General features: G+C 45.9%; 1 protein-coding gene across 1 annotated transcript in view; it reads right to left on the bottom strand.

The window, feature by feature from the left end:
• RAB3A (RAB3A, member RAS oncogene family) overlaps positions 1-27,539 on the bottom strand; it is a 93,689-nt gene that overhangs the window by 53,483 nt on the left and 12,667 nt on the right. The window contains exon 2 of the mRNA XM_030219055.1: positions 15,745-15,972. Coding sequence (XP_030074915.1) covers positions 15,745-15,972 — 228 coding nt within the window. The remainder of the gene's footprint in view (positions 1-15,744; positions 15,973-27,539) is intronic.

Raw genomic sequence — 27,539 nt, 5'->3', positions numbered from 1 at the left:
TGCTAAGCTAACTGCTTTTACCACATTCTCTGGTAACGAATTCCAGAATAAATCCTAATCAATAAATAAATGAGCTCCTCCCCCCCTGACATGAAGGGCTAAATTCTATAAATGGTGCAGCAAAAGTTCGGCTATAAGCATTATTCTATACAGCATGCATGCTCTGTATAGAATGACGCATAAGCACAGACTTTGAGCCTACCTTTGGCCGTCAGACTTACACCTGCTGAAACCCAGTGTAAATGCTGGTACCCAAGTTGGGCATTCTGAGCCATTATTCCTTATGCCCCCCGACATGCCCGTGCCCCCTTTTGGGAGTCAGGCGCCCTACATTACAGAATAGCATGCAGACAGATGCATGCGCAAATTCTAACTGCAGCCAATTAGCATCGATAATTGGTTGTTGGCCCCAATTAATATCTTGATGAGCCATTAAAAAGCCCAAATTTTGGCACTCAACTTTGGATGCCATATATAGAATCTGGGAGAAAACATAATACAATTGGCCCCAACTTCAGTTTTGTACCCTGCAGAGAAATATAACAATTAGGAAGTACAGTGTTTTAAAAAATCAATAAGGAGCCAGAGTGGCATTAACTCTAATATCCCATCACTAACTGCACAGGATTACTACAAATGCAGGGCTCAGAGGCCAGATTAGGGACATTTTGGCAACTCCCAGTTCTAGAATCTCCTTTTCTTGAAAAAAGGGTTTGCTTTAAGGATGTAAATATTATTTTAAAAGTTATGTGCTAACAGTTTAAATGTTAGGGCAAGGTAGCTGGGTAACACCGCCCACCTTTCCTCCTAGCCTCCCTTCTGCCTCCACCTCCAGGTGACATTCATATACATCAGTGCGTTTTTTCTAACGAAAAAGGTGCCCGAACACGGTACTCAAATGCCAGCCCACCCTTCAGGGGTGAGGTGATCACTGAGGGACCCCACAATAGCCAGGCCCCCTGCAACCAGTCACAGAATCTATGGCAAAGGCAGAATTGGCGTGTAGAGCCTGAGCTCTTTCATTAAAACTTTGGGACCCATGGGCAATTTTAGCAGGCAATGGAAAAGGTGCCGGTACTCAGTACCCCCACGTACCCCCTCAAAAAAAGCTCCGATATATATATATAGGGTATGATACATACCTGTAGCAGTTGTTCTCCGAGGACAGCAGGCTGATTGTTCTCACGACTGGGGTTGACGTCCGCGGCAGCCCCCACCAACCGGAAAAAGCTTCGCGGGACGGTCGGCACGCAGGGCACGCCCACCGCGCATGCGCGGCCGTCTTCCCGCCCGTGCGCGACCGCTCCCGCCAGTTGAATGACAAGCAATAAAGTATGAAACACAACTCCAAAGGGGAGGAGGGAGGGAAGGTGAGAACAATCAGCCTGCTGTCCTCGGAGAACAACTGCTACAGGTATGTATCATACCCTTTCTCCGAGGACAAGCAGGCTGCTTGTTCTCACGACTGGGGTATCCCTAGCTCTCAGGCTCACTCAAAACAATAACCCAGGTCAATTGAACCTCGCAACGGCGAGGGTACAACAGAAATTGACCTACGAAGAACAACTAACTGAGAGTGCAGCCTGACCAGAATAAATTCGGGTCCTGGAGGGTGGAGTTGGATTTACACCCCAAACAGATTCTGCAGCACCGACTGCCCGAACCGACTGTCGCGTCGGGTATCCTGCTGGAGGCAGTAATGAGATGTGAATGTGTGGACAGATGACCACGTCGCAGCCTTGCAGATCTCTTCAATAGTGGCTGACTTCAAGTGGGCCACCGACGCTGCCATGGCTCTGACACTATGAGCCGTGACATGACCCTCAAGAGTCAGCCCAGCCTGGGCGTAAGTGAAGGAAATGCAATCTGCTAGCCAATTAGAGATGGTGCGTTTCCCGACAGCGACCCCTAGCCTGTTAGGGTCGAAAGAAATAAACAATTGGGCGGACTGTCTGTGGGGCTGTGTCCGCTCCAAGTAGAAGGCCAATGCTCTCTTGCAGTCCAATGTGTGCAACTGACGTTCAGCAGGGCGGGTATGCGGCCTGGGGAAGAATGTTGGCAAGACAATTGACTGGTTAAGATGGAACTCCGACACCACCTTCGGCAGGAACTTTGGGTGAGTGCGGAGCACTACTCTGTTGTGATGAAATTTGGTATATGGAGCATGAGCTACTAGGGCTTGAAGCTCACTGACCCTACGAGCGGAAGTAACTGCCACCAGGAAAATGACCTTCCAGGTCAAGTACTTCAGATGGCAGGTATTCAGTGGCTCAAAAGGAGGTTTCATCAGCTGGGTGAGGACGACGTTGAGATCCCATGACACAGTAGGAGGCTTGATAGGGGGCTTTGACAAAAGCAAGCCTCTCATGAATCGAACGACTAAAGGCTCTCCAGAGATGGCTTTACCTTCCACACGATAATGGTAAGCACTAATCGCACTAAGGTGATTCCTTACTGAGTTGGTCTTGAGGCCAGACTCTGATAAGTGCAGAAGGTATTCAAGCAGGTTCTGTGCAGGGCAAGAACGAGGTTCTAGGGCCATGCTCTCACACCACACGACAAACCTCCTCCACTTGAAAAGTAACTCTTTTTAGTGGAATCCTTCCTAGAGGCAAGCAAGACCCGGGAGACACCCTCAGACAGACCCAACGCAGTGAAGTCTACGCCCTCAACATCCAGGCCGTGAGAGCCAGAGACTGAAGGTTGGGGTGCAGCAACGCTCCGTCGTTCTGCGAAATGAGAGTCGGAAAACACTCCAATCTCCACGGTTCTTCGGAGGACAACTCCAGAAGAAGAGGGAACCAGATCTGACGGGGCCAAAAGGGCGCTATCAGAATCATGGTGCCGCGGTCTTGCTTGAGCTTCAGTAAGGTCTTCCCCACCAAAGGTATGGGAGGATAAGCATACAGGAGGCCGGTCCCCCAATGGAGGAGAAAGGCATCCGACGCTAGCCTGCCGTGTGCCTGAAGTCTGGAACAGAACAGAGGCAGCTTGTGGTTGGTCTGAGAGGCGAAAAGGTCCACCGAGGGGGTGCCCCACGCTCGGAAGATCTTGCGTACCACTCTGGCATGGAGCGACCACTCGTGCGGTTGCATGACTCTGCTCAGTCTGTCGGCCAGACTGTTGTTTACGCCTGCCAGGTATGTGGCTTGGAGGAGCATGCCGAACCGACACGCCCAACGCCACATCCCGACGGCCTCCTGGCACAGGGGGCGAGATCCGGTGCCCCCCTGCTTGTTGACGTAATACATTGCAACCTGATTGTCTGTCCGAATTTGGATAATTTGACAGGACAGCCGATCTCTGAAAGCCTTCAGTGCGTTCCAGATCGCTCGGAGCTCCAGGAGGTTGATCTGCAGATCCTTTTCCTGGAGGGACCACAGACCCTGAGTGTGGAGCCCATCGACATGGGCTCCCCACCCCAGGCGAGATGCATCCGTCGTCAGCACTTTCGTGGGCTGCGGAACTTGGAATGGACGTCCCAGGGTCAAATTGGTCCGGATGGTCCACCAGAGCAGTGAAGTGCGACAACTGGTGGAGAGGCGGATGACATCTTCTAGATTCCCGGTGGCTTGGAACCACTGGGAAGCTAGGGTCCATTGAGCAGATCTCATGTGAAGACGAGCCATGGGAGTCACATGAACTGTGGAGGCCATATGACCCAGAAGTCTCAACATCTGCCGAGCTGTGATCTGCTGAGACGCTCTGGTCTGCGAAGCCAGGGCCAAGAGATTGGTGGCCCTCGCTTCGGGAAGGTAGGCCTGAGCCGTCTGGGAATTCAGCAGCGCTCCTATGAATTCCAGAGACTGAGTTGGCTGGAGATGGGACTTTGGGTAATTTATCACAAACCCCAGCAGCTCCAGAAGTTGAATAGTGCACTGCATGGACCGGAGGGCTCCTGCCTCCGAGGTGTTCTTGACCAGCCAATCGTCGAGATATGGGAACACGTGCACTCCCAGCTTGCGTAGGTAGGCCGCTACCACCACGAGGCACTTTGTAAACACTCGTGGGGCAGAGGCGAGCCCAAAGGGCAGCACACAATACTGAAAGTGCCGTGCGCCCAGGCGGAATCTGAGATACTGTCTGTGAGCTGGCAGTATCGGGATGTGAGTGTATGCGTCCTTTAAATCCAGGGAACATAGCCAATCGTTTTTCTGAATCATTGGCAGAAGGGTGCCCAAGGAAAGCATCCTGAACTTTTCTTTGACCAGGAATTTGTTCAGGCCTCTCAGGTCTAGGATGGGACGCATCCCCCCTGTTTTCTTTTCCACAAGGAAGTACCTGGAATAGAATCCCTGCCCTTCCTGCCCGGGTGGTACGGGCTCGACCGCATTGGCGCTGAGAAGGGCGGAGAGTTCCTCTGCAAGTACCTGCTTGTGATGGGAGCTGAAAGACTGAGCTCCTGGAGGACAATTTGGAGGCAGGGAGGCCAAATTCAGGGCGTATCCGCACCGCACTATTTGGAGAACCCACTGGTCGGAGGTTATGAGAGGCCACCTTTGGTGAAAAAAATTTAACCTCCCTCCGACCGGCAGATCGTCCGGTACGGACACTTGTAGGGCGGCTATGTTCCCGTGGATCCAGTCAAAAGCCCGTCCCCGGCTTTTGCTGTGGAGGCGCAGGGGGCTGCTTAGGCGCACGCTGTTGACGAGAACGAGCGCGCTGGGGCTGTCCCTGTGCCTGACGAGGCCTTCGGGCCGGCTGGTTGTACCTACGCTTTGCAAAAGAATAGGGTGCAGCCTGCCGTGCCCGGGAAAAACGCCCACCCGTGGGGGCGGGTGCTGAAGGCGCCCGGTGGGAGAGCTTGTCGAGAGCGGTTTCCCGCTGATGCAGTTGGTCCACCATCTGCTCGACCTTCTCACCGAAAATGTTATCCCCCCGGCAAGGGACGTCGGCCAGTCTCTGCTGGGTGCGGTTGTCCAGGTCAGAGGCACGCAGCCATGAGAGCCTGCGCATCACTATACCTTGGGCCGCAGCACGAGATGCCACGTCACAGGTGTCAAAAATCCCCCTGGACAGGAACTTTCTGCACGCCTTCAGCTGCCTGACCACCTCCTGATAAGGCCTGGACTGCTCCGGCGGGAGCTTATCGACCAGGTCCGCCAGCTGTTGCACATTGGTCCGCATGTGGATGCTCATATAGAGCAGGTACGATTGGATGCGGGTCACGAGCATGGAGGACTGGTAGGCCTTCCTCCCAAATGAGTCCAGAGTGCGAGACTCCCGCCCCGGGGGCGCCGAGGCGGTATCCCTCGAACTCCGTGCCCTCTTGAGAGCAGAATCCACGACCGCTGAGTCATGGGGCAACTGGGGCCGCATGAGCTCTGGGTCAGAGTGGATCCTGTACTGGGACTCTGCTTTCTTGGGAATGGTGGGATTAGTTAATGGTCGCACCCAGTTCCGGAGCAGCGTCTCCTTCAGGACATTGTGCAGCGGTACCGTGGAGGACTCTCTAGGTGGTGATGGATAGTCGAGGACCTCGAGCATCTCGGCCCTCGGCTCTTCCACAGAGACCACGGGAAAGGGAATGCTTATAGACATATCCCGCACAAAGGAGGCAAAGGAGAGACTCTCAGGAGGTGAGAGCTTCCTCTCCGGTGACGGCGTGGGGTCCGAGGGAAGGCCCGTAGACTCCTCTGAGGAGAAATATCTCGGGTCCTCCTCTTCCCCCCACGAGTCCTCATCCTCGGTATCGGACATTAGCTCATGTAGCTGAGTCCGGTACCGGGCCCGGCTCGACGTCGAGGCACCGAGGCCTCGGTGTCGTCGAGCGGTGGACTCCCGCGCCGGCGGGGACGGAGCTCCCTCCATCGACGTCGACGGGGACTCCACCTGCGTGGCTGTCGAGACCGGCACCGCAAGCGGCGGCGGTGTCGACTGCCCCGGCGCCGGGCTAGAGCTCGCCGGCGCCACAGTCATCGGCGCCGAGGGCGCAAGCACCCCCGGCGCCGGCACAGCCTGGCGCATCAGCCCTTCCAGGAGCCCCGGAAGGATGGCTCTGAGGCACTCGTCCAGGCCCGCTGCCGAGAAAGGCGGTGGGGCCGGCAAGGGTGTCGGTGCCAGAAGCTGCTGGGGGCCAGGAGACGGCACCGAGGTGCCGGAACCCCGACGCGTCGGTACCTCCACCACCGACGGAGATCTCTCCTCTCTGTGATGCCGCTTCGGCGTCGACACCTCCTCAGGCACCGAGGGCTCCCGGTGACGGCGCTTCTTGTCCTTCTTCCGGTGCACGTCACCGGTGCCGGAGGGCATGGAGGAGGAGGAGGTCGATCCCCCTCGGTCTCGAGGTACCGGGTCCGACAGGGTTCGGTCCCGTGGCTCACGAGTTGAGGGAGTGACCGGGGCCGACTGCCCACGCGGTCTCTCTACCCCACTCTCGCCGGCGGACCGGCGGGCCGACGGGACCTGTTCTCCTGGGGTCGCTGCCATCGGTGCCGATGTCTCGGGCATCGATACCGGTACCGAAGAACCGGCCTTCGATACCGATGCCGTCGAGGTCGACGTCGAGGGGCCGGCGCAAGTTCCAAAAAGACGGTCCCGCAGAACTTGCCTCGCAACCTGAGTCCGTTTCCGGAGACCGAGACACAAAGCACACGACTTGAGATTGTGCTCCGGCCCGAGGCACTGGAGGCACCAAGCGTGGGTGTCGGTCTGCGAGATCGGCCGGCCGCAGCGACCACACTTTTTAAATCCACTCGGGACCTTCGAGGACATCGACGGAAAAATCGCGTCGGCGAAGTCAAAGTCGGCAATGGTGGCTAAAATCACACCACGAAAATTGAAACCGACCGAGCGGTCACTAGGCCGCAACGAGGCGTCCCCGCTAGAAAGCGAGGGAAAAAGGAGGAGCGCGTGCTCCACACGCGCAAAATTCTTTTTTTTTTTTTTTTTTTTTTTTGGATAACAACGAAACTGAAAGAAGAAGAGGCCAAAAGGGCCAAGAGCGACGACCCGCGTAAACGCGGTCGAAAATTCCGGCGGCTGAAACGAGAGAGTTGCAAAAACACGACTCTCTCAGTCGCGGGAAAAAAGTAACTGGCGGGAGCGGTCGCGCACGGGCGGGAAGACGGCCGCGCATGCGCGGTGGGCGTGCCCTGCGTGCCGACCGTCCCGCGAAGCTTTTTCCGGTTGGTGGGGGCTGCCGCGGACGTCAACCCCAGTCGTGAGAACAAGCAGCCTGCTTGTCCTCGGAGAAATATATATATATATACACACTCCTTTGGCTACTTCAATGTATGGGTAGGCCATACGAACCATGCAGCTAGCCACAAATCAGCAGTGGTGGCTAGGAATGGACTCACACTGTACTGCCCTGGCAGCTAACGTAAATATAGACTAAGTGCAACTTGTTTTCACTGTTTGAAATATTTTACATCCCTTATTTGCTTCTTGTGAATTAATACCTTTAAGATATTTGCATGTGCAGGGCCCTCTAATTGCCTCCTAATGCTGCTCTAACCATCTTGTGGTTTGAATTGGATGGGTTTCACATACAAGAGGAATTTGATATACCGCCTTGTTGTGGTTACAATCAAAGTGGTTTACGTATTTTGTACCTGGGGCAACGGAGGGTTACATGACTTGCCCATAGCCTGTGGATTATGCAGTGTAAATCAGAAAACAAACGGCCGGAGCAGCGCCAGACCGCCTCCGTGCACATTAATGAGAACATTAGCCCTTCCTGTTTCTAGGTCTTTACGTCTCATAACTTGGGGCCAGATGCTGAAAAGTTGCTATTAAATACTGTGTGCATCTATACCGGTGGTTGAACTTCCCGATTTTGAGCAATCAATGCTCAAAGGACAATCAGATGCAATTCTGCAAAGTGGCTTGGTAGGCAAAGGGCCTAGCACATGAGAACAGTATCGCGGTAAGCGACGATGTTATACGCACGTCCAGAGAAAAAAAGGCGACAAACAGCGTCATAGAGTTCCACAACTGTAGTAGTGCTATTACGGGCGAGACACACTCAAAGATATAGTACATGCACATAGCACATTTACGGATGAGACACACCCACCCACACATATAGTACATATAGAGTGGAGGAGTGGCCTAGTGGTTAGAGCACCGGTCTTGCAATCCAGAGGTGGCCGGTTCAAATCCCACTGCTGCTCCTTGTGATCTTGGGGAAGTCACCTAACCCTCCATTGTCTCAGGTGCAAACTTAGATTGTGAGTCCTCCTGGGACAGAGAAAGATCCAGTGTACCTGGCAACACGGCCGCGCAGGTTTCTGTGAGTCTGACGTCCTGCACGTATGTGCAGGACGTCAGACTCACAGAAACAGAAGCCTGCGCCTGCAGATCAGCAACGATTCTGGAATCCTAAAGAGTGACAAGACTCCATGCAGAATCTCAAAGAGTAGCAACATTCCATGTAGAACCCTAAAGAATAACAAGTGGAGGAGTGGCCTAGTGGTTAGAGCACTGGTATTGCAATCCAGAGGTGGCTGGTTCAAATCCCACTGCTGTTCCTTGTGATCTTGGGCAAATCATTTAACCCTCCATTGCCTCAGGTACAAGCTTAGATTGTGAGCCCTCCTGGGACACAGAAATATCCAGAGTACCTGAATGTAACTTACTTTGTGCTACTACTGAAAAAGGTGCGAGCAAAATCTAAATAAATAAATAATAAAATAATAATAATTTCACACACACGTGCAGATTCTATTAAAAAAATGCAAGCAGACTGCTCCGTCAAGAAGTCGCTCTCATGCAACGACAGCTCCAGACCTGCCGGAACACTTTGAATATTAAAGGTAGGTGTTCCTTTCTGGGTACTGCACAGAATGCTCATTTTAATACTAATGAGCTGCTTGTAAAACATTTGCATAGGATTATCAGTAGCTGTTACCGTGAACAGTAAAAGCGACACAGAATCCCTATGTGCATTAGATGCTGAATAACGTGTGGGCTAGACTGGCTACAATCAGTCTAAATGAAACGTTGCAAACACGGTAAGCTTTGAGCATTGAGGCCTTAGCGGTCAGGTTTTGCAGTGTTTTGATCTCTCTCTGCTTTAGGCTGTCACTACGATATCAGCAGAACGAATAGTGTAGGTAGCGGGCACTTCCACAAAGTAACAGAAGGATCAGAGATGTAATAAACAAAATTCCTCAAGACCCGACTCAGCACTGTGTTTCGGCATAAAGCCTACATCAGGGGTCTGTACATAGAATCACTGATGAATATTGGGTGTCAGGATAACAGTCTTTTTTTTTTTTTTTTTTTTAGACGCGATCCTTTTTGGCACTTCGCTCCTGCATGTTATACTGCATCTCTGCTCGGATCGCATCTTTTTAAAGACTGTTATCCTGACACCCAATATTCATCAGTGATTCTATGTGCAGACCCCTGATGTAGGCTTTACGCTGAAACACAGTGCTGTGTCGGGTCTTGAGGAATAAAGATTTTATTGATTACATCTCTTGTCCTTCTGTTATTTTGTGGAAGAGCCCTGCTACCTCCACTACTTCTTCTGCTGGTTCCCACTTACGTAGTGACACACGGTCCTCCGCTTTTGTGGTGTCCCGACTATGCCGTCTATGCCATTTTGGAGATGTGGCCTCTAGAATTAGGCATAATACACTAGTGACCTCTACAGAGGTGTTAGAAACCTGGGTGGTGATTCGGGCATAATCTTGTCCCTATAAACAAAAAAACCCCAGGCCCGTGCCAATGCGGTAAGCGGGGTAAGCACCGCAGGAGGGCGCCCACCTCTGGAGGGCGCCGCCGCAGTGCTTACCCTCGCCCCGCGACGCCGAGGCCTTTAAATCTTTTACTTGCAGTTGCAGCAGCGTCTGTGAAAACGGAGCGCTGCCGACGTCTCCCTTCCCTTCGCGCTCTTGGTTCCCTCAGTGTCCCGCCTTCTTCTGATGTCAGAAGAAGGCGGGACACTGAGGGAACCAACGAGTGCAAGGGAAGGGAGACGTTGGCAGCGCTCCGTTTTCACAGACGCTGCTGCGACTGCAAGTAAAAGATTTAAAGGCCCCCAGGGCGCGCAGCGATCTTCATGGGGGGAAGGGGGGGAGAGAGGCGCGCGCGTCAACTGTTCTTCTGCGGGGGGGGGGGGGGGGGGCGCCAACATTTCGTCTGCGGGGGGGCGGCATAGACCCTTGGCACGGGCCTGAAAAACCCCAAAGGCTGTAAAACACTGCTGATTCATGAGCTGTAGCCCCTACCAAGCAACTCAGAATAGGTTTCTGTGTATTCATTGTTCACTCCTCCTTTTGAACAATTTTAAATTTATATACAATCTAGTGAAGATGTTCTGCTGTACCTGCAAAAGACAGCTTGTAACTGTGAATTTTATTATTTTGAATTTCCATGGTACACTGCTAATTTCCAAGAGACAAATCTGCACTGCTAGCAGGCAAAGGAACTGTTCTTACAAAATATCAACGAATGACTGATCGGTGTGAAAAACATGTTTATAAGAACATGTCCCAGAAATGAGTCACCATACAGGCAACAGAGAGAGTGTGAGAGAACAAATCTTGAAACCAGTCTATAGTGAGTGGGCTAGAAATGCTACTTATTGGTTAGGGAAAGTCTTTTCCTACACCTCCCTAATCCCCTCTGACACTCATAGTGGAAACACAGAGAAAGGTGGTCATCCTCTTAATCAGCTTCATATACATTGTCTGATAAGCTTAGAGGTATAAGGTAGAGAATGACATGGGGACAAAGTCTGTTCCCGTCCCGTCCCTGTGGGTTGTGTCTCCATCCCTACCCCATCCCCACAGTTTGTATCTCCACCACTGCCCCATCCCCGCAGGTTCTGTCCCTGTCCCCGTGGATTCTGTCAGCAGAAGCCTCAAACACTTATGATTTTATATTTAAACCGAAGGAACAATATGCTGTGCAACTACTGTTTATAAATCACAAATAGAAAATAACAACGAGCAACTATAATAACCCCCCCCCACCACCACCCTCTACCCTTCCAACCCCAACAATAGCTAACTTCTACTACTACTACTACTACTACTATTTAACATTTCTAGAGCGCTACAAAGTGTACGCAGCGCTGTACAAACACAGAAGAAAGACAGTCCCTGCTCAAAGAGCTTACTACCTCAAAGAATCCTAATCCACCCTGTTAAAATGTCCAGGGGTACAAAATGTAACCCGTTCTGTATGTTCTATGAAGCACAGTTATGATTTTTAATCTGTGGATGAATAAGTGATCAACAATCTCAGGATTCAGTCTAGCTCTCTTGTCTTCCACGGTCCTTCCTGCAACAGAATATGTCTTCTTAGAAGATGTGATGGTAGAAGGAATGTACAGGATCCCCCATGCAAATTTTGCAGGTTCTGGCCAGCATGTTTGCTTGTTTTTCCAAAAAATCTAAATATTGTCGTCTGCATCATTCAAACATAAATAACAGTCCAGTTCATTAACAGGCTTCAAAGTAGAAAATGGCACGGGGACAAAGTTTGTCCCTGTCTCCATGGGCTCGTCCCCACCCTGTCCCCGTGGGCTCTGTCCCTGTCCCCATGTAATTGCCAATACACAGGTATACTGGAATGCCAGTTTTGTTCTTCAGTGTCTTTCATGTCATTGTTGGTAATGTTTGAAAAATAAAAAAGCTTTCAAGTAAAAAAAAAAAAAAAGAAAGTACTACACAACATTTTATTGACCTAAGCTACAACTTATTTTTCCAGTCACTTAACTTGAGGTGGTAACAATAAAATGCAGTATACATACAAAAGCGTTAAAAAAAGTCTGACACAAAAGTAATAAAACAAGTAAAAGTAAAATAAAATCAATCACTACTATAAACAGATAAAATTAAAGAGTAATAGAAAACAAAAGCAGAAAAAAAACCATAAATGTAAGGCCCGATATTCAAAAAGTTTTAACCCTGCTGCTGAGCTGGCCTTCCGCCAATATTCAGTGGTACTTAAGTGGGTAGTGCTGCTGACTGCCATGGACCTGTCCTGTTCGTGAAGCATAATCAGTCCACTAACTAAGCTGATAAATTTAGGACAGCAAAACGGTGGACCCAACTTTTACCTGCCAAGATAACCGGGCACCGGTCTAAATATTAGTAGCTGCCTTTTTAACTTGAGGTGACTGCACTTACCTGGATATTCAATGCTGGAGTCTAGACATGGCTCAACACTGAATATCTGGTCTTACTGCAGTCCATGGCTATCAGTGGCTTAAAAACTGTTGAACACTGTGGGCTGAATATTGGGCCTGTGCTCTTTAAAAGCCTTGGTAAAGAGCTAGGTATTAACCAAATGTGTAATGTAAACAGATCATAAGAAAGATATCACTTGGAAGAGAGTTCTAAAGTTTAGGACCAGCCCTAGAAAATATGTATAGGCAAGTCCCAAATAAGCTGAATTCCTTGACAGAAACTTCTGGAAACAGTGTAAAAACTCATTTAATAGATGTATAGCCAATGGACAATCACCTACATACTTAGGACCAATATTTCTAAGAGCTTTTAGTAGCAGCCATCTGGAGATGTAGGATGCCCAATTTGTGTATGAGCTCCTTCCCCTGCTGGAGGGGCCCAATGTGGCCGTCTTTGGATAACTTCTGTGGGTTCCATATAACTTATATGAAAGGTACCCTAGAACCCATCAAATCAAGGTTAGCACCCAGAAGAAAGGAAGAAGAGATGACAATGGAGGCAAGACTTGATAAAAGGGAGGGACTAGGTAAAAATAAGGGGTGATGATCTCATCTGAACCAAACAGCCAACATGAAAACAAATTTCACAGTGAAACACAATTTAAAAAATAATCAAACATACAAAAAAAAAACCCCAGATAAAATTTAGAAACCCCCCCCCCCAGCATAACCAATCTAAGAACAAGTGATAAAACCATACAACACTAACAGAAGGTACGCTTAAAAATAAGAGGCAAAAAAGCCATAGTACACAATCAAGTGGGAAAACAACAATAAACATCCAAGATTGACTGTGTTTATGAAATGAGCAGACCAGTGGCGTAGCCAAGGGTGGGCCCAGGCCCACCCACTATGGGCTCAGGCCCATCCAGTAGCAGTACACCTATGATGTGGCTGGCAGACATTCTTCCCAAGCCCCACCAGCCGAAAACTCCCAACTGTCCCTCCTGCATACCTTGTAAATAGATCTTCACCTGCAGCAAGTAGCGACTGATACATGCTGTAGGGCCAACATGAGCAATGTGTATTAGCTAACATAGTAGATGAAGGCAGAAAAAAGACCTGCACGGTCCATCCAGTCTGCCCAACAAGATAACTCATATTTGCTTACTTTTTGTGTATACCCTACTTTGATTTGTACCTGTGCTTTTCAGGGCACAGACCGTATAAGTCTGCCCAGCACTATCCCCACCTCCCAACCACCGGCTCTGGCACAGACCGTATAAGTCTGCCCAGCACTATCCCCGCCTCCTAACCACCAGCCCCGCCTCCTGATCTTGACTAAGCTCCTGAGGATCCATTCCTTCGGCACAGGATTCCTTTATGCTTATCCCACTCATGTTTGAATTCCGTTACCATTTTCATTTCCACCACCTCCCGCGGGAGGGCATTCCAAGCATCCACTACTCTCTCCGTGAAAAAATACTTCCTGACATTTTTCTTGAGTCTGCCCCCCTTCAATCTCATTTCATGTCCTCTCGTTCTATCATCTTCCCATCTCCGGAAAAGGTTAGTTTGCGGATTAATACCTTTCACATATTTGAACGTCTGTATCATATCACCCCTGTTTCTCCTTTCCTCCAGAGTATACATGTTTAGTTCAGCAAGTCTCTCCTCATACGTCTTGTAATGCAAATCCCATACCATTCTCGTAGCTTTTCTTTGCACCGCTTCGATTCTTTTTACATCCTTAACAAGATACGGCCTCCAAAACTGAACACAATACTCCAGGTGGGGCCTCACCAACGACTTATACAGGGGCATCAACACTTCCTGTCTTCTGCTGATCACACCTCTCTCTATACAGCCTAGCAACCTTCTCGCTACGGCCACCGCCTTGTCACACTGTTTCGTCACCTTCAAATCCTCAGATACTATCACCCCAAGATCCCTCTCTCCGCCCGTACCTATCAGACTCTCCCCGCCTAACACATACGTCTCGCTGCTCGCTGCAGGTGAAAATCTATTTAAAAGGTATGCGGAGGGGGGGATGTTTGAGAGACCATATGGTATGCAGGTGAGAGAGGGAGAGACCAAATCATTTGTGGGGCAAGGCGGAGTTCTTCTGCCCACCCATCTTGGGCCCAGGCCCACCCAAAATTGGGTGTCTGGCTACGCCCCTGGAGCAGACAGTCCTGCATTGCATCTATAGCACTTAGTAAACTTACTCTAATGTGCTGGAGCAATATAGGAAAATCTCTCACTTGTTTCCACAAACTTTACAGCTGGAAGACCTAAAAGCAACTTCCCTGATGACTGCGAAGATTGAACTGATAACCCTTCCCTCAAATGTTTAAGATACTCAGGATCAGAAACATATAAAGCCTTGAAAGTCAAAGACATCTTGAACTAAGTTTGGGCCATTACAAGACGACAATGAAGACTCTGAAAGGCAGGAGATACATGATCATAGGGTCTTAGATTCAGTAAAAACCTGACAGCAATGCTTTGAACCAACTTCAGATGGTAAACCTGATTTTGAGGTACTCTGAAATACAGGGAGTTAAAATAGTCAGTGTGGGAAAGAATGGGGAGCAGTGACAAGATCCTTTGGGTTTAGAAAAACAAGTTAATTGTACTCTGCATATTTTTTTAAAGTAATTCTCCTTTTGTTTTAGGATACCTTCTGTTCACCAATCTTGATCCTACACATTTAGAAGTAAGATGTAAACCAACCAGATTTTCTTCTTTCATCATGGAGCTTAGTAAGTCTCAGAAAACCCTCTAAAGTACCAAAGCACGACACATGGACTGGACCATGACGACTGATCGATTGTAGGGGCGTAGCCAGACCTTGGCGGGAGGGGGGTCCAGAGCCCAAAGTGTGGGGAGGGGGGCACATTTTAGCCCGCCTTCCCCAGCCACCACCTCTCCCCGCCACTTCCGCCCCTCCCGACCCCCCCTCCCCCGGACGCCGCAGGGTATCTTTGCTGGCAGGGGTCCCCAACCCCCACTAGCCAAAGCCTTCTTCAGCACCGGTCTTGTCACGCCGCGTTTGCTGATCTGTGCTGCTTTCTTGAGTCCTGATGTCCTGCACATTCCGTTAAGTGAAACTGAGCAGTTTCACTTAAAGGAACATGCAGGACGTCAGGACTCAAGAAAGCAGCACAGATCAGCTAACGCGGCGTGCCAGAGACCGGCGCTGAAGAAGGCTTCAACTAGCGGGGGTTGGGGACCCCTGCCAGGAAAATCAGGGGCTTGGACTAAATCTGTGGGGGGCTCATGCCCCCGTGGCCCCACCTAGCTACGCCCCTGATCGGTTGTGAATGCGAATGCCTGCTAAATCAAGTCTTCTTAACTGGTCTGAAATGTCAGCAAAGGTCACCAAGTATATGCAAAATCGTCAACCCAGCTGTATCGTCTTTAGTTCCTGTTTTACCATTCTTTAAATTCAGAAACGGGTTTAATTATACTCCAACCAACTCATTCATTAGAAAATCTCCATTGTTTATTATATAACTTTCCACATGTATGTTTTCACTTGTATGTTCAATGTGTATAAACACTTTAAAATCTTAAAGAATGGTAAAACAGGAACTAAAGACGATACAGCTGGATTGACGATTTTGCTAAATCAAAAGAGCATAAGTACTTACCCAGATTTGTAACTTGATCCTTTTGTCATTTCTGTAGATGGTTTTGACTTTGAAATCGATACCGACTGTGCTGACGAAAGCGGGCGTAAAGGAGTCATCGGCGTACCGGAAGAGAAAGGAGGTTTTCCCCACGCTGCTGTTCCCAATGATTAAGATTTTGAACATATAGTCAAAGTTTTGGTCAGAGGACTCCTTCTGTCCATAGCGGGAATCTGTTGCTGAAGCCATCTGAAAAAGGGGACAGAACAGCATGAGTTGTGTGTGTGGAAACGGGGAGGGCTGTGCACAAGAACTACACATACAAGCCTTTGGTTTAGAAAAAGCTTTCTAGTGGTAGGTAATGATGCAGCCGTTGTTAGACCTACTACTACTACTAGATCACCCAATGAAGATAAGCTTGCAGGAGATTGGGGATCAGTTCTTTAACTAATACAGAAATCAAGTCTGGTGCTGCAGGTGAGCTTCCTTCCTTCTGCATTCTATTCTCAATAGTGGGACAATCCCACTTACAACTCTTAACTTGCTCAGGTCGACTCCAAGGGGACAATGCAGTCCTGATTTCTGCCCCATTGTAGGTCTGTCCTTTATTTGAGAAACCAGAATTACAACTTCATGTAGGCAATGGGGGTACCAGCAGGACCTGATCTGCTTTCCTGGGTTGACTAAGGTGGTGGCCAATCTACACCCTGCAAACTACAGAAACAAGGTAATAACTGCAAAACACTCTACATGAGACCTACAGAAACATACTGAAGACATCCAACTGGACGTTCACCAGTAGAACAATCAAACTGGGATCTGAAGGCATTCAGATATGTTTAAAAGCTCTGTATTATTTGCATGAGCAGGGGCAAGACCAGAAGCCTGCTCTGGGTCATCCAGTATTAATGTTCAGGTTTTGGTCACTGCTAGGAAATCACTGAATTGCAATTGCCAGGCAATGATCTCTTAGAAGGCTACATAGATATTAATAAGGTAGTTGGGTAAGGTCAGTCTTAAAAAACACCAGGTTGCTGACTAGGACAACACATTTGAAGTGGAGGAGTGGCCTAGTAGTTAGCGTGGTGGACTTTGGTCCTGGGGAACTGGGTTTGATTCCCACAGCAGGCACAGGCAGCTCCTTGTGACTCTGGGCAAGTTACTTAACCCTCCATTGCCCCAGGTACAAATACGTACCTGTATATAATATGTAAGCCGCATTGAACCTGCTATGAGTGGGAAAGCGCGGGGTACAAATGTAACAAAATAAAATTTCCTGTCTATATTTCAGCTAACATTAATGAAGGCTGCAGGGGTCACAGTGGATTAGTACATCACTTGGATAGTTCAATGGTAGACTATGAGAGATCCTTTTCCTTCACCACATTTTAGAATTAAACAGTGGAAACTCTGGAATTCGTTGCCAGAGAACGTGGTGAAGGCGGTTAGCTTGGCAGAGTTTAAAAGGGAGTTAGACGGTTTCCTAAAGGACAAGTCCATAAACCACTACTAAATGGACTTGGGAAAAATCCACAATTCCAGGAATAACATGTATAGAATGTTTGTACGTTTGGGAAGCTTGCCAGGTGCCCTTGGCCTGGATTGGCCACTGTCGTGGACAGGATGCTGGGCTCGATGGACCCTTGGTCTTGTCCCAGTGTGGCATTACTTATGTACAGTGAGAGACACCAGCAGCAACACCTGTGCCTTGAGAAAATACAAATACATAGTGCTATATAATCTTTTAAGACCTCCTTTAGCTTACCTCACAGTCATGGCGAGACCTGCTTGGAGGAGACATTCTTATGCAATAACAGACAATGGCCAGCAATGTCTGCAATACTGAGGCCAATGCAATTCAGTGTGTTTTATTTGAGTACTTGATATTCTGCCTTTCAATAAGGAAAATCAAAGTGATTATAACAATCTAAAAATTCTACAACTGGGAGTATATGAAAATTCAATTGTCATTGGACAGCTGAAAGATTATGGAACCCTTTACCTCCATTTCACTAGTTCAAATCTTGCTTGGGGTTTGCAAGGATTTGTAAGAAGGTGGGCTACCTGAAATGGGCTGGCAAGTCCTAGTCAGTTCTAACTATGCATAGCAAAGAAACAAAAACAAAAAAAGGGCCTTCAGGAGCGGAATAAGCAGCCTTTATTCACAAAGACCTGACATGGCCCGTGTTTTGGCGCTCATGCGTCAGGGGTCAAATGGAGATCAAATCTCAAACAAAACTTTGGATGCTATCGAAAGAACATAAAAACCGCATCTCCGGTAATCAATGCCTCACAAAACCACCAAGTATTAGTTTTTTGACGGTTTTGCAAGGCATTGATTACCAAAGAAGTGTCTGTTTGAGATGCAGTTTTTATGTTCTTTCAATAGCATCCAAAATTTTGTTTGAAATCTGATTTCCATTTGAACCCGAAGCAGGCACATAAGTGCTGAAACACGGCCTGTGTCGGGTCTTTGCGAATAAAGGCTGATTATGCTACTCCTGAAAGCCCTTTTTTGCTTTTGTTTGCAATTTTGGACCCTCTCTTTTTGCTACTAACTAGGCATAGCCCAGGCTGCTAAAATCATATCTGCAAAAAAAAAAAAAAACAGTACATAGCAAAATGCAAATCTGTATCAAAGATCTCTAAAGTCAAGACAGAATGGGATAATCACAGAGGATATTTGAGGGAAAGTGGTTGGTCTGGATAGGCTGTATGGTCTTTATGACTTCAGGATATGACCCGAAAGCTTTAATTGCTACAAAAGACAAGAGCTTTATTTAAGACATTGAGGACTAAATTCAATATATGGTGCCTACAAAACCCAGGCTCAGCATCATTCTATAAACTGCGTTTAAAAGTTAGGCACAGTTTACAGAATAGCACTTATGCCCGGGAACTGCAGCTACATTAAGGCACAGCCATTTACACCAATGGAAACGTGGTGTGAATGCTCGCGCCTAAATTAGGTGTAGATCTCATCTTATTCTATAATTATGTGCGTAACTGAAAAGAACAGCCCCGATCTGTCAATGACCCTCCCTATTGCCATACCTAAATTTATGCATATAATGGGTCTTTAACTACGGTGAACTAATATTTAGAGCACACTAAATGTTAGTGGCGTCCATATATTCCTATAGATGTCACCAACGTTTAGCACACGCTAAAAACACTAGTGCACCTTACTAAAAGAGGCCCATACAATTTAATTATTTCTAATTAGTGCCAATAACTGCTTGTTAAAGCCAGTCGGTGCTAATTAGCTCATTATTCAATTAAATTGCACGTGCAAATTGGGCATATGCCCAAATCTGCACATACAATTTTTAGCACTTTTTCTAGAATTGGGGGGTAAAAGTTGAACTACCAACAGTTTTATTTTCTCTGTTTAAGGAAGGTTTATTTTTTTGCGTATGATTAGAATATTATGTATAGAGCTTAAAGAAGTAAAAGTTCTACCCTGCTCACTGAGGCTTTTTTTTCCTTCCTCAATTAACATATGCCGTGATATTTAAGTGACAGTGTATGATGAAGGTATTTTGTGGTGACTTGTGGTCTTTATTTGCCGTCATTTTCTCTGTTTCTCTCTCAAATGGAACCAAAAGTACTGTCTCTGGGAGGCTGGACAGGGTTAACAAGTTAAATACACAAATACTGTTTTTTGTAATTTTATGGGAAAAAATGAATTACTGTTCAATGCCACCAGATTTCAACAAACCAAAGTCCCCTGAAGGATATAAATTAGTTCTTAGATGCAGAAACCACTAAAACCTCCTTTCTGAGTGGTAAGTTAAAAGGCTTTTTTTTTTTTAACAATCTACCAAGCCAATGCTACGACTATTTTCTCATTTACAGAATTTGTTGAAACAAGGTTGTTGAGTATAGGGACAAGTAATATTTTTTTTTTTAAAGAAGCTTATCCTAGACTCCCTCTAATTCCATTAACTGCAAAGATCTTACACTGTGTGTACTGTGGATGAAAAGGAGAATGTGAAAAATATCACACAAAAACTTAGGAACTGTGATATGCCTCAAAAATTTTTTTTAGCTCAAAAAAGGTTCGCTGAGCAACCCAAAGATCAATGGCAAAAACTCACCCCTCATCCATACCCAACTCCATCGCCCCCTCCCCCCCCCAAACAAAATCCAGCATCCAGCAAGAACCATGTCACAACGCAGCTGATGTGCAGAAATCCAAAAAGGATTTGCAAGGGACTCCCTTCATCCTAGAAACACCAACTAGTGTTCCCTCTCTCAATCTCTCTCTTCCCTCACATTCACCCATTAACAGATGGTGCGCTGCAGTGGAATCTGTAATCTACCATCATGCTCTAACACACTATATTTCAGGAGCCAGCGTTCATCCATCCTCAATGTCCATCTGTTGACTAGATAACAGGGACTTTTTCTTCCATATATACTGTGTACACCTTATAGCACTAGCTCCTGACGTTACTCCTGAGTGTACAATCCCCCTTACAGCCTCGTGACCTCTCATTTCAGATAAGTGGCCCATGGAGCAGAATCCATGTCTCCCATGTGGCAACACTGCCAATGCACCAAGCCTAAAAAAGGTGTAAGAAGAACTTTCTCAGGCCTTAGGTTATTAATTCTGCATGCAGAGCATTTCTTGTTTTGTTTGCTGAATATACCCAGGGAACAAACTCTCTTCCTACCATCCTGCGTTCAGGTAATATTTATTGCTCTCCCTTGTGTTCTCTTGGAGATTTTCAAAGGCCGATGCCTGTCTCCTGGTGGCAAATGTGTCCTTTAGTCCAGGACTGATGTTATGGATCCACAGCTCTTTAGTTCCAGCTGAAAGAGTGCAAAATGCTGCCAGGCCATGCACCCCAGAAGAGGCTGCATCAATAAATCTGTCATTCACGTGTGTGTACGGGGTCAGTTCTGCTACATTTTAAGGCCAGATAATATCTGGCAACTTAATTCTATATAAGATGCTAAACTTTGCATAACAAGCTAATTAGCTTTGATAATTGGCACTAATTAGAATTGAAATATATGTGCATAAACGTACGCGCGGGATTCACGCCTAAATTTTATGCTCAATTTCAAAAGGAGATGCAGAAATGGGAGGGTCATGGACGGAACAGGGGCGTTTCTAATATTTACGCATGTTATAGAATGAGGGTGATATGCACCTAATTTAGGTACGTACATTTGCACCACATTTCAGTTGGTGCAAAAGGCTCCAAGTTAGCTGCGATTCCCGAGTGTAAGCATTACTCTATAAACCACGCCTAACTTTAAGCGTGGTTTATAGAATAGCACTTTTTTGGCGCCATATATAGAATTCACACCTTGATGTGTTTTACAGATGGGCTCTGCCCAGTGCCTGAAGGGGGTTAAGATTGCCCATATAGTTTCTCTTCTTTCCTTCTATTGTATTTCTACACAGCACTCATCACTGCAATCACGTGAGAAATCATTAGGTTTTGGGATATAGCAGACCTTCAATAACCAGGCAGCCCATCAGATACTAAGGCAGGTGAGAGAGCTGACCCAAGCTAGCTCTCCAGGTGTTGAAAGCGAAGGATGACGCTAATCTCTTTATTATCCTACAGTATATTTGAAAAAGCTGGTCATGGGTCTCAGTAATCCCAAAAGCCTGAAGCAATCATTTGCTTTCTAAAGGGAGTTATCAGTATTCAGCTTCTTGAATTACATTTCTTTTATCACCAAGACCTCTTCTGGAGTAACATAAGAATAGCCATACTGGGTCAGATCAATGGTCAATCTAGCCCAGTATCCTGCTTCCAACAGTGGCCAATCCAGGTTACAAGTACAGAAACCCAATTAGTAGCAACATTCCACACTGCTAATCCTGGGGCAAGTAGTGGCTTTCCCCATGTCCATTTCAATAACAGACTATGGACCTTTCCTCCAGGAACTTGCTCAAACCCTTATAAAACCCAGATGTGGTACCACATGCTCCGACAGCAAGTTCCAGAGTTTAACTGTTCTTTGAGTGAAAAAAAGTATTTCCTCCTAATTGTTTTAAAAGTATTTCCATGTAATTTTATAGAGTAACCCCTGGTCTTTGTACTTTTTAAGAGTGAAAAATCTAATACTTCTTACTTGTTCTACACTACTCAGGATTCTATAGGCCGCAATCATATCCCCCCTCAGCCATCTCTTTTCCAAGCTGAAGAGGCCTAACCTCTTTAGTCTTTCCTCATATGGGAGGAGTTCCATTCCCGCTCTTCTTTGAACCTTTTCTAATTCTGTTATATCTACTTTGAGATACGGCGACCAGAATTGAAAGCAATACTCAAGGTGAGGTCGCACCATGGAGCGATACAGAGGCATTATAATACTCTGTCTTATTTTGCATCGCTTTCCTAACAATTTCTAGCATCCTTTATGCTTTTTTTTTGGCTGCCACCCACACTGGGCAGATTTCAGTGTATTGTCTACGATGACATCTAAATCTTTTTCTTGAGTGCTGATTCCTAAGCTGGACCCCTAGCATTGGGTAACTATGATTTGAATTGTTCTTCCGAAAGTGCATCACTTTGCATTTGTCCACATTAAATTTCATCTGGAATTTGGATGCCCAGTCAGTCTTCCAGTTTCCAAAGGTCTTCCTGCAATTTTTCACAATCCGCATGTATTTTGACAATTTTGAATAGTTTTGTGTCATCCGTGAATTTAATCACCTCATTCGTTATTCTGTTTTCCAGATCATTTATAAATATGTTAAATAGCTCTGGTCCCAGTACAGATCCCTGCGGCACTCCAACTGTTCACCCTTCTCCATTGAGAAAATGGCCATTTAACTCTACTACTACTACTATTTATAATTTCTATAGTGCTACAACTCTATCCTCTGTTTTCTGTCCAATAACCAATTCCTAATCCACAGAAGGATGTTGCCTCCTACCCCATGACTTTTTAATTTTCTCAGGAGTCTCTCATGATGAGCTTTGTCAAAATCTTTCTGAAAATCTAGATACACTACATCAACCGGCTCACCTTTATCCACATGTTTATTTACACCTTCAAAGAAATTAAGCAAATTGGTGAGGCAAGACTTCCCTTGGCTGAACTCATGCTAACTCTGTCCCATTAAACTATGTTTGTCTATGTGTTCCATAATTTTATTCTTTATAATAGTTTCCACTACTTTCCCCGGTACTGAAGTCAGGCTTACTGGTCTGTCATTTCTCATTCACCCCTGGAACCCTTTTGGCGTTACACTGGCCACCCTCCAATCTTCAGGCACCACAGACGATTTTAACGACAGCAGATCAGCAATTTAATGTTTAAGATCTTTCAGTACCCTGGGGTGTATGCCATCCAGTCCAGGTGAATTATCACTCTTCAACTTGTCAATTTGGCTCAGTACATCTTCCAGGTTCACAGAGATTTCTTTCAGTTCCTCCGCACTGTCAGCCTTAAAAACCATTTCTGGTACAGGTAGACCTTGCATCTTCTTCTGTAAAGACTGAAGCAAAGAAAGAATTCATTCAATCTCTCTGCTAAGGCCTTTTCCTCCCTGATTGCCCCTTTTGCTCCTTCATGATCTAATAGTCCCACAGAATCCCTCACAGGCTTCTGATGTACCTGGTAAAGGTGTTGCTATGAGTTTTTGTCTCCACGTCAAGTTTTTCTTCATATTCTCTTTTAGACTTCTTTATCAGTGCTTTGCATCTAGCTTTATCAGTGTTTAAGTTGCTTCTTATTTTCTTCATTCAGATCCTTTTTCCATTCTATGAAGGTTGCTCTTTTGGCAATTGAAGAGTGGCAAATTGCCTGGACTGGATGGTATTTATACCAGAGTACTGATGGAATTGAAAAATTAACTTGCAGAACTATTGCTAGTAATATGTAATTTATCTTTAAAATCAATCATGGTACGGGAAGATTGAAGGGTGGCTAATGTAACGCCGATTTTTACAAAAAGGTTCCAGACGTGATCCGGGAAATTATAGACCGGTAAGCCTGATGTAGGTGCCGGGCAAAATGGTAGAGTAATATAAAGAACAAAATTACGGAGCATATTCAAAAGCATGGATTAAAGAGACAAAGCCAACATGGATCAGTGAAGGGAAATCTTGCCTCACCAATCTATTACATTTATTTGAAGGAGTGAACAAATATGTGGATAAAAGGTGAGCTGGTTGATATTGTGTATCTGGATTTTCAAAAGGCATTTGACAAAGTACCTCATGAAAGACTCCAGAGAAAATTGGAGAGTCATGGGATATGAGGTAGTATTCTATTGTGGATTAAAAACTGGTTAAAAGATAGAAAAGAGAGAGAAGGGTTAAATGGGCAGTATTTTCAATGGAGAAGGGTAGATAGTGGGGTTCCACAGGGGTCTGTGCTGGGACCGTTGCTTTTTAACATATTTATAAATGACCTAGAGATGGGAGTAACTAGTGAGGTAATTAAATTTGCTGATGACACAAAGGTATTCAAAGTTGTTAAATCAAAAGAGGATTGTGAAAAATTACAAGGGGACCTTATGAGACTGGGCATCCAAATGTAGATGACGTTTAAGGTAAGCAAGTGCAAAGTGAAGCATGCGGGAAAGAGAAACCAGAATTATAGCTACGTATAATCCTGGAGTCTCTGACCAGGAAAGAGATCTAGGTGTCATCGTTGATGAAACGTTGAAACCCTCTCCTCAGTGTGTGGTGGCAGCTAAGAAAGCAAATAGAATGTTAAGTATTATTAGGAAAGGAGTGGAAAGCAAAAATGAGAACGTCATAATACCCTTGTATCGTTCCACGGTGACACCGCACCTTGAATATTGTGTGCAGTTCTGGTCACTGAATCTCAAAAAATGATATGGTGGAATTAGAGAATGTACAGAGAAGGACGACAAAAATGATAAAGGGTATGGGACGACTTCCCTATGAGGAAAGGCTAAAATGGTTAGGGCTCTTCAGCTTGGAGAAGAGACTGCTGAGGTGTGATATGATAGAGGTCTATAAAATAATGAGTGGACTAGAATGGGTAGACGTGAATCGATTGTTTACGCTTTCCAAAAATACTAGGACTAGGGGGTACGCAATGAAGCTACAAAGTAGTAAATTTAAAACGAATCGGAGAAACATTTCTTCATTCAATGTGAAATTAAACTCTGGAATTCGTTGCCAGAGAATGTAGTAAAAGTGGTTAGCTTAGTAGGGTATAAAAAGGTTTGAATAGCTTCCTAAAAGAAAAGTCCATAAGCCATTATTAAGATGGACTTGCATAAAATCCACTGCTTATTTCTAGGATAAGCAGCATAAAATGTATTGTACTGTTTTGGGATCTTGTCAGATACTTGTGACCTGGACTGGCCATTGGGCTTGATGGAACTTTGGTCTGTCCCAGTATGGCAATACTTATGTACTTACTTATGACTCTAATAGCCTCTTTCACTTCAACTTTTAACCACGCTGGCTGTTTGCTCTTCTTTCCACTTTTGTTAATATGTGGAATACATCTGGTCTGGGCTTCCACGATATTTTTTAAACAATGTCCATGCCCGATTTAAAGTCCTAACCTTTGTGGCCAACCCTTTCAGCTTCCTTTTAACCATTTTCCTCATTTTGTCATAGTCACCCTTTTGAAAATTGAATACTGCTACAGCTCAAATTTGATCATGTTATGAACACTATTTCTCAGCAGATCCAACATCATTACCTCTCGTATCATGCCCTGAATTCCACTAAGGGCTAGATCTAAAATAACTCCACTTCTTGTCGGTTCTTGGACCAGTTGCTCCAAAGAACAGTCATTTATTACATCTAAGAATTTTACCTCTCCAGCGTTCCCTGATTTAGCATTCATCCAGTCAATACTGGTAAATAAATCCTAACAAATACATTCTGGGGTAATTGATATCACCCATTATTATGATGTTGCCCGATTTGTCAGCTTTCCTAATTTCTATAAACATTTGTTCATCCATCTGTTCATTCTGTCCTGGAGGACGTAATACAGCCCTTACCAGTATACTCTTTCCCTTCACACATGGAATTTCTATCCACAAGGATTCCATGCTGCTGTTTCATGCAGAATATTTATTTTGTTTGACTCAATTCCCTCTTTAACATATAGCGCAACCCCCCCCCTCCAATTTTGTACCCTGACAAGACAGTGTCCCGTTCCACCAGGTCTCTGAAATGTTTATTATATCTACCTCTTCATTTAGTGCTGGATTCTCCAACTCTCCCATCTTATTTTTTTAGGCTTCTAGCAGTTGTATATAGACACTTCAAACTGTGTTTTTTCCTAGCATTTACAAGCTGCTTTGAACTTGAGGATAATTTGCATTCTTTATTCTGTTCTCTCATTCAACATTCTTGTCTTTCTTTCACCATTATTGAAACCTCTCTATTAGGATTTCCTAAAATACTCCACATTGAACCATGTGATCCTGGGCAACTGTTGCCCCCCCCCCCCCCCCCCCCACTCATTTAAGTTTAAAAGCTGCTCTATCTCCTTTTTAAAAGTTAACTCCAGCAGCCTGGTTCCATCACAGTTAAGGTGGCGTCCATCCTTTTGGAACAGACTCCCCCTTCCCCAGAATGTTGTCCAATTCCTAACAAATCTAAATCCCTCATCCTTGCACCATCATCTCATCCATGCATTGAGATTGCGGAGCTCTGTCTGCCTCTTGAGTCCTGCACATGGAATGAGAAGCATTTCCGAAAATGCTACCCTGGAGGATCTGGATTTCAGCTTTCTACCCGAGCCTAATTTTGGCTTCCAGAACTTCCCTCCCACATTTTCTTATGTCATTGGTACCCAAATGTACTAAGACAGCAGGCTCCTCTCCAGCTTATCTAGGCGATGCATGAGGTCCACCACTTTCGTGCCAGGCAGGCAAGGAACCAGGTGATCCTCACGCCCACCAGCCACCTTGCTATCTACATGCCTAATGATCGAATCATCAACTACAACAGCTGTCCTAACCCTTCCCTCCTGGGAAGAAGGTCCTGAGACACATCCCTTGGTGGACAGGTCCTGGGTAAAGGATTGCTTCCTACTTCACCCTCCCTCCTCAAAGGCAGCACAGGGGCTGCCAGACTGGAAATGGGACTTCTCTATAACATCCTTGTAGGCCTCCTCTATGTACCACTCTGTTTCTCTCAGCTTCTCCAAGTTTGCTACTCTAGCCTCAAAAGAACGGACTCGTTCTCTGAGAGCTAGGAGCTCTTTGCATTGAGTACACACTTATAACCTCTCGCCAACTAGGAGATAATCAAACATGTGACACTCAATGCAAAAGATTAGATAACACCCCTCTTGCTGCTGGACTGCTGTCTGCATCTTAGTATTTTTGTGTTGTTAATTAGGGATATTAGATTAATATAAAGAATCTTAAGATTATATTGTATATTGCATGATTTATTTAGTGTTAACTTCTAAGAAAGTAATTACATGTAATTAAAACTCTAATGAAAATTCCCCTTGTTATCCTAATTAGAATAACTGACTATTAGTTTAGACTATAAATGAAGAGATATGCTAGAGGTGGGTGGGAATAAAGACTGAACTAGGCCCTGCTGTGCCTTCTAGAGGCTGTTAATGCTGTATGTTGTGGTTTAATTTTTAAAAACTATGGGGAAAAGGGTAGGAAGACTAGTTAATAAAGTTTGCTTTTTCAAATTCTAACTGTCTTTATCAGTAAACCTATCTTACCTTTTTTAAAACCCAACCTTTAATTCACCAAAACATAGACTATAAAAAGTGTTCACTTACCTAGAGAAATGTTTTCTTCTCTCAGAGAGAAAGAAAATTTCCTGGGACCTTTCCTCTCTAACAGACCCTTTGAAGCTAACACAGTAATCAGA

The sequence above is a fragment of the Microcaecilia unicolor genome, chromosome 11 (genome assembly GCF_901765095.1).
Source record: "Microcaecilia unicolor chromosome 11, aMicUni1.1, whole genome shotgun sequence".
Classification (NCBI taxonomy): domain Eukaryota; kingdom Metazoa; phylum Chordata; class Amphibia; order Gymnophiona; family Siphonopidae; genus Microcaecilia; species Microcaecilia unicolor.
The sequence above is the reverse complement of the archived record's forward strand: the minus strand, read 5'-3'. Positions and strand labels throughout refer to the sequence as shown.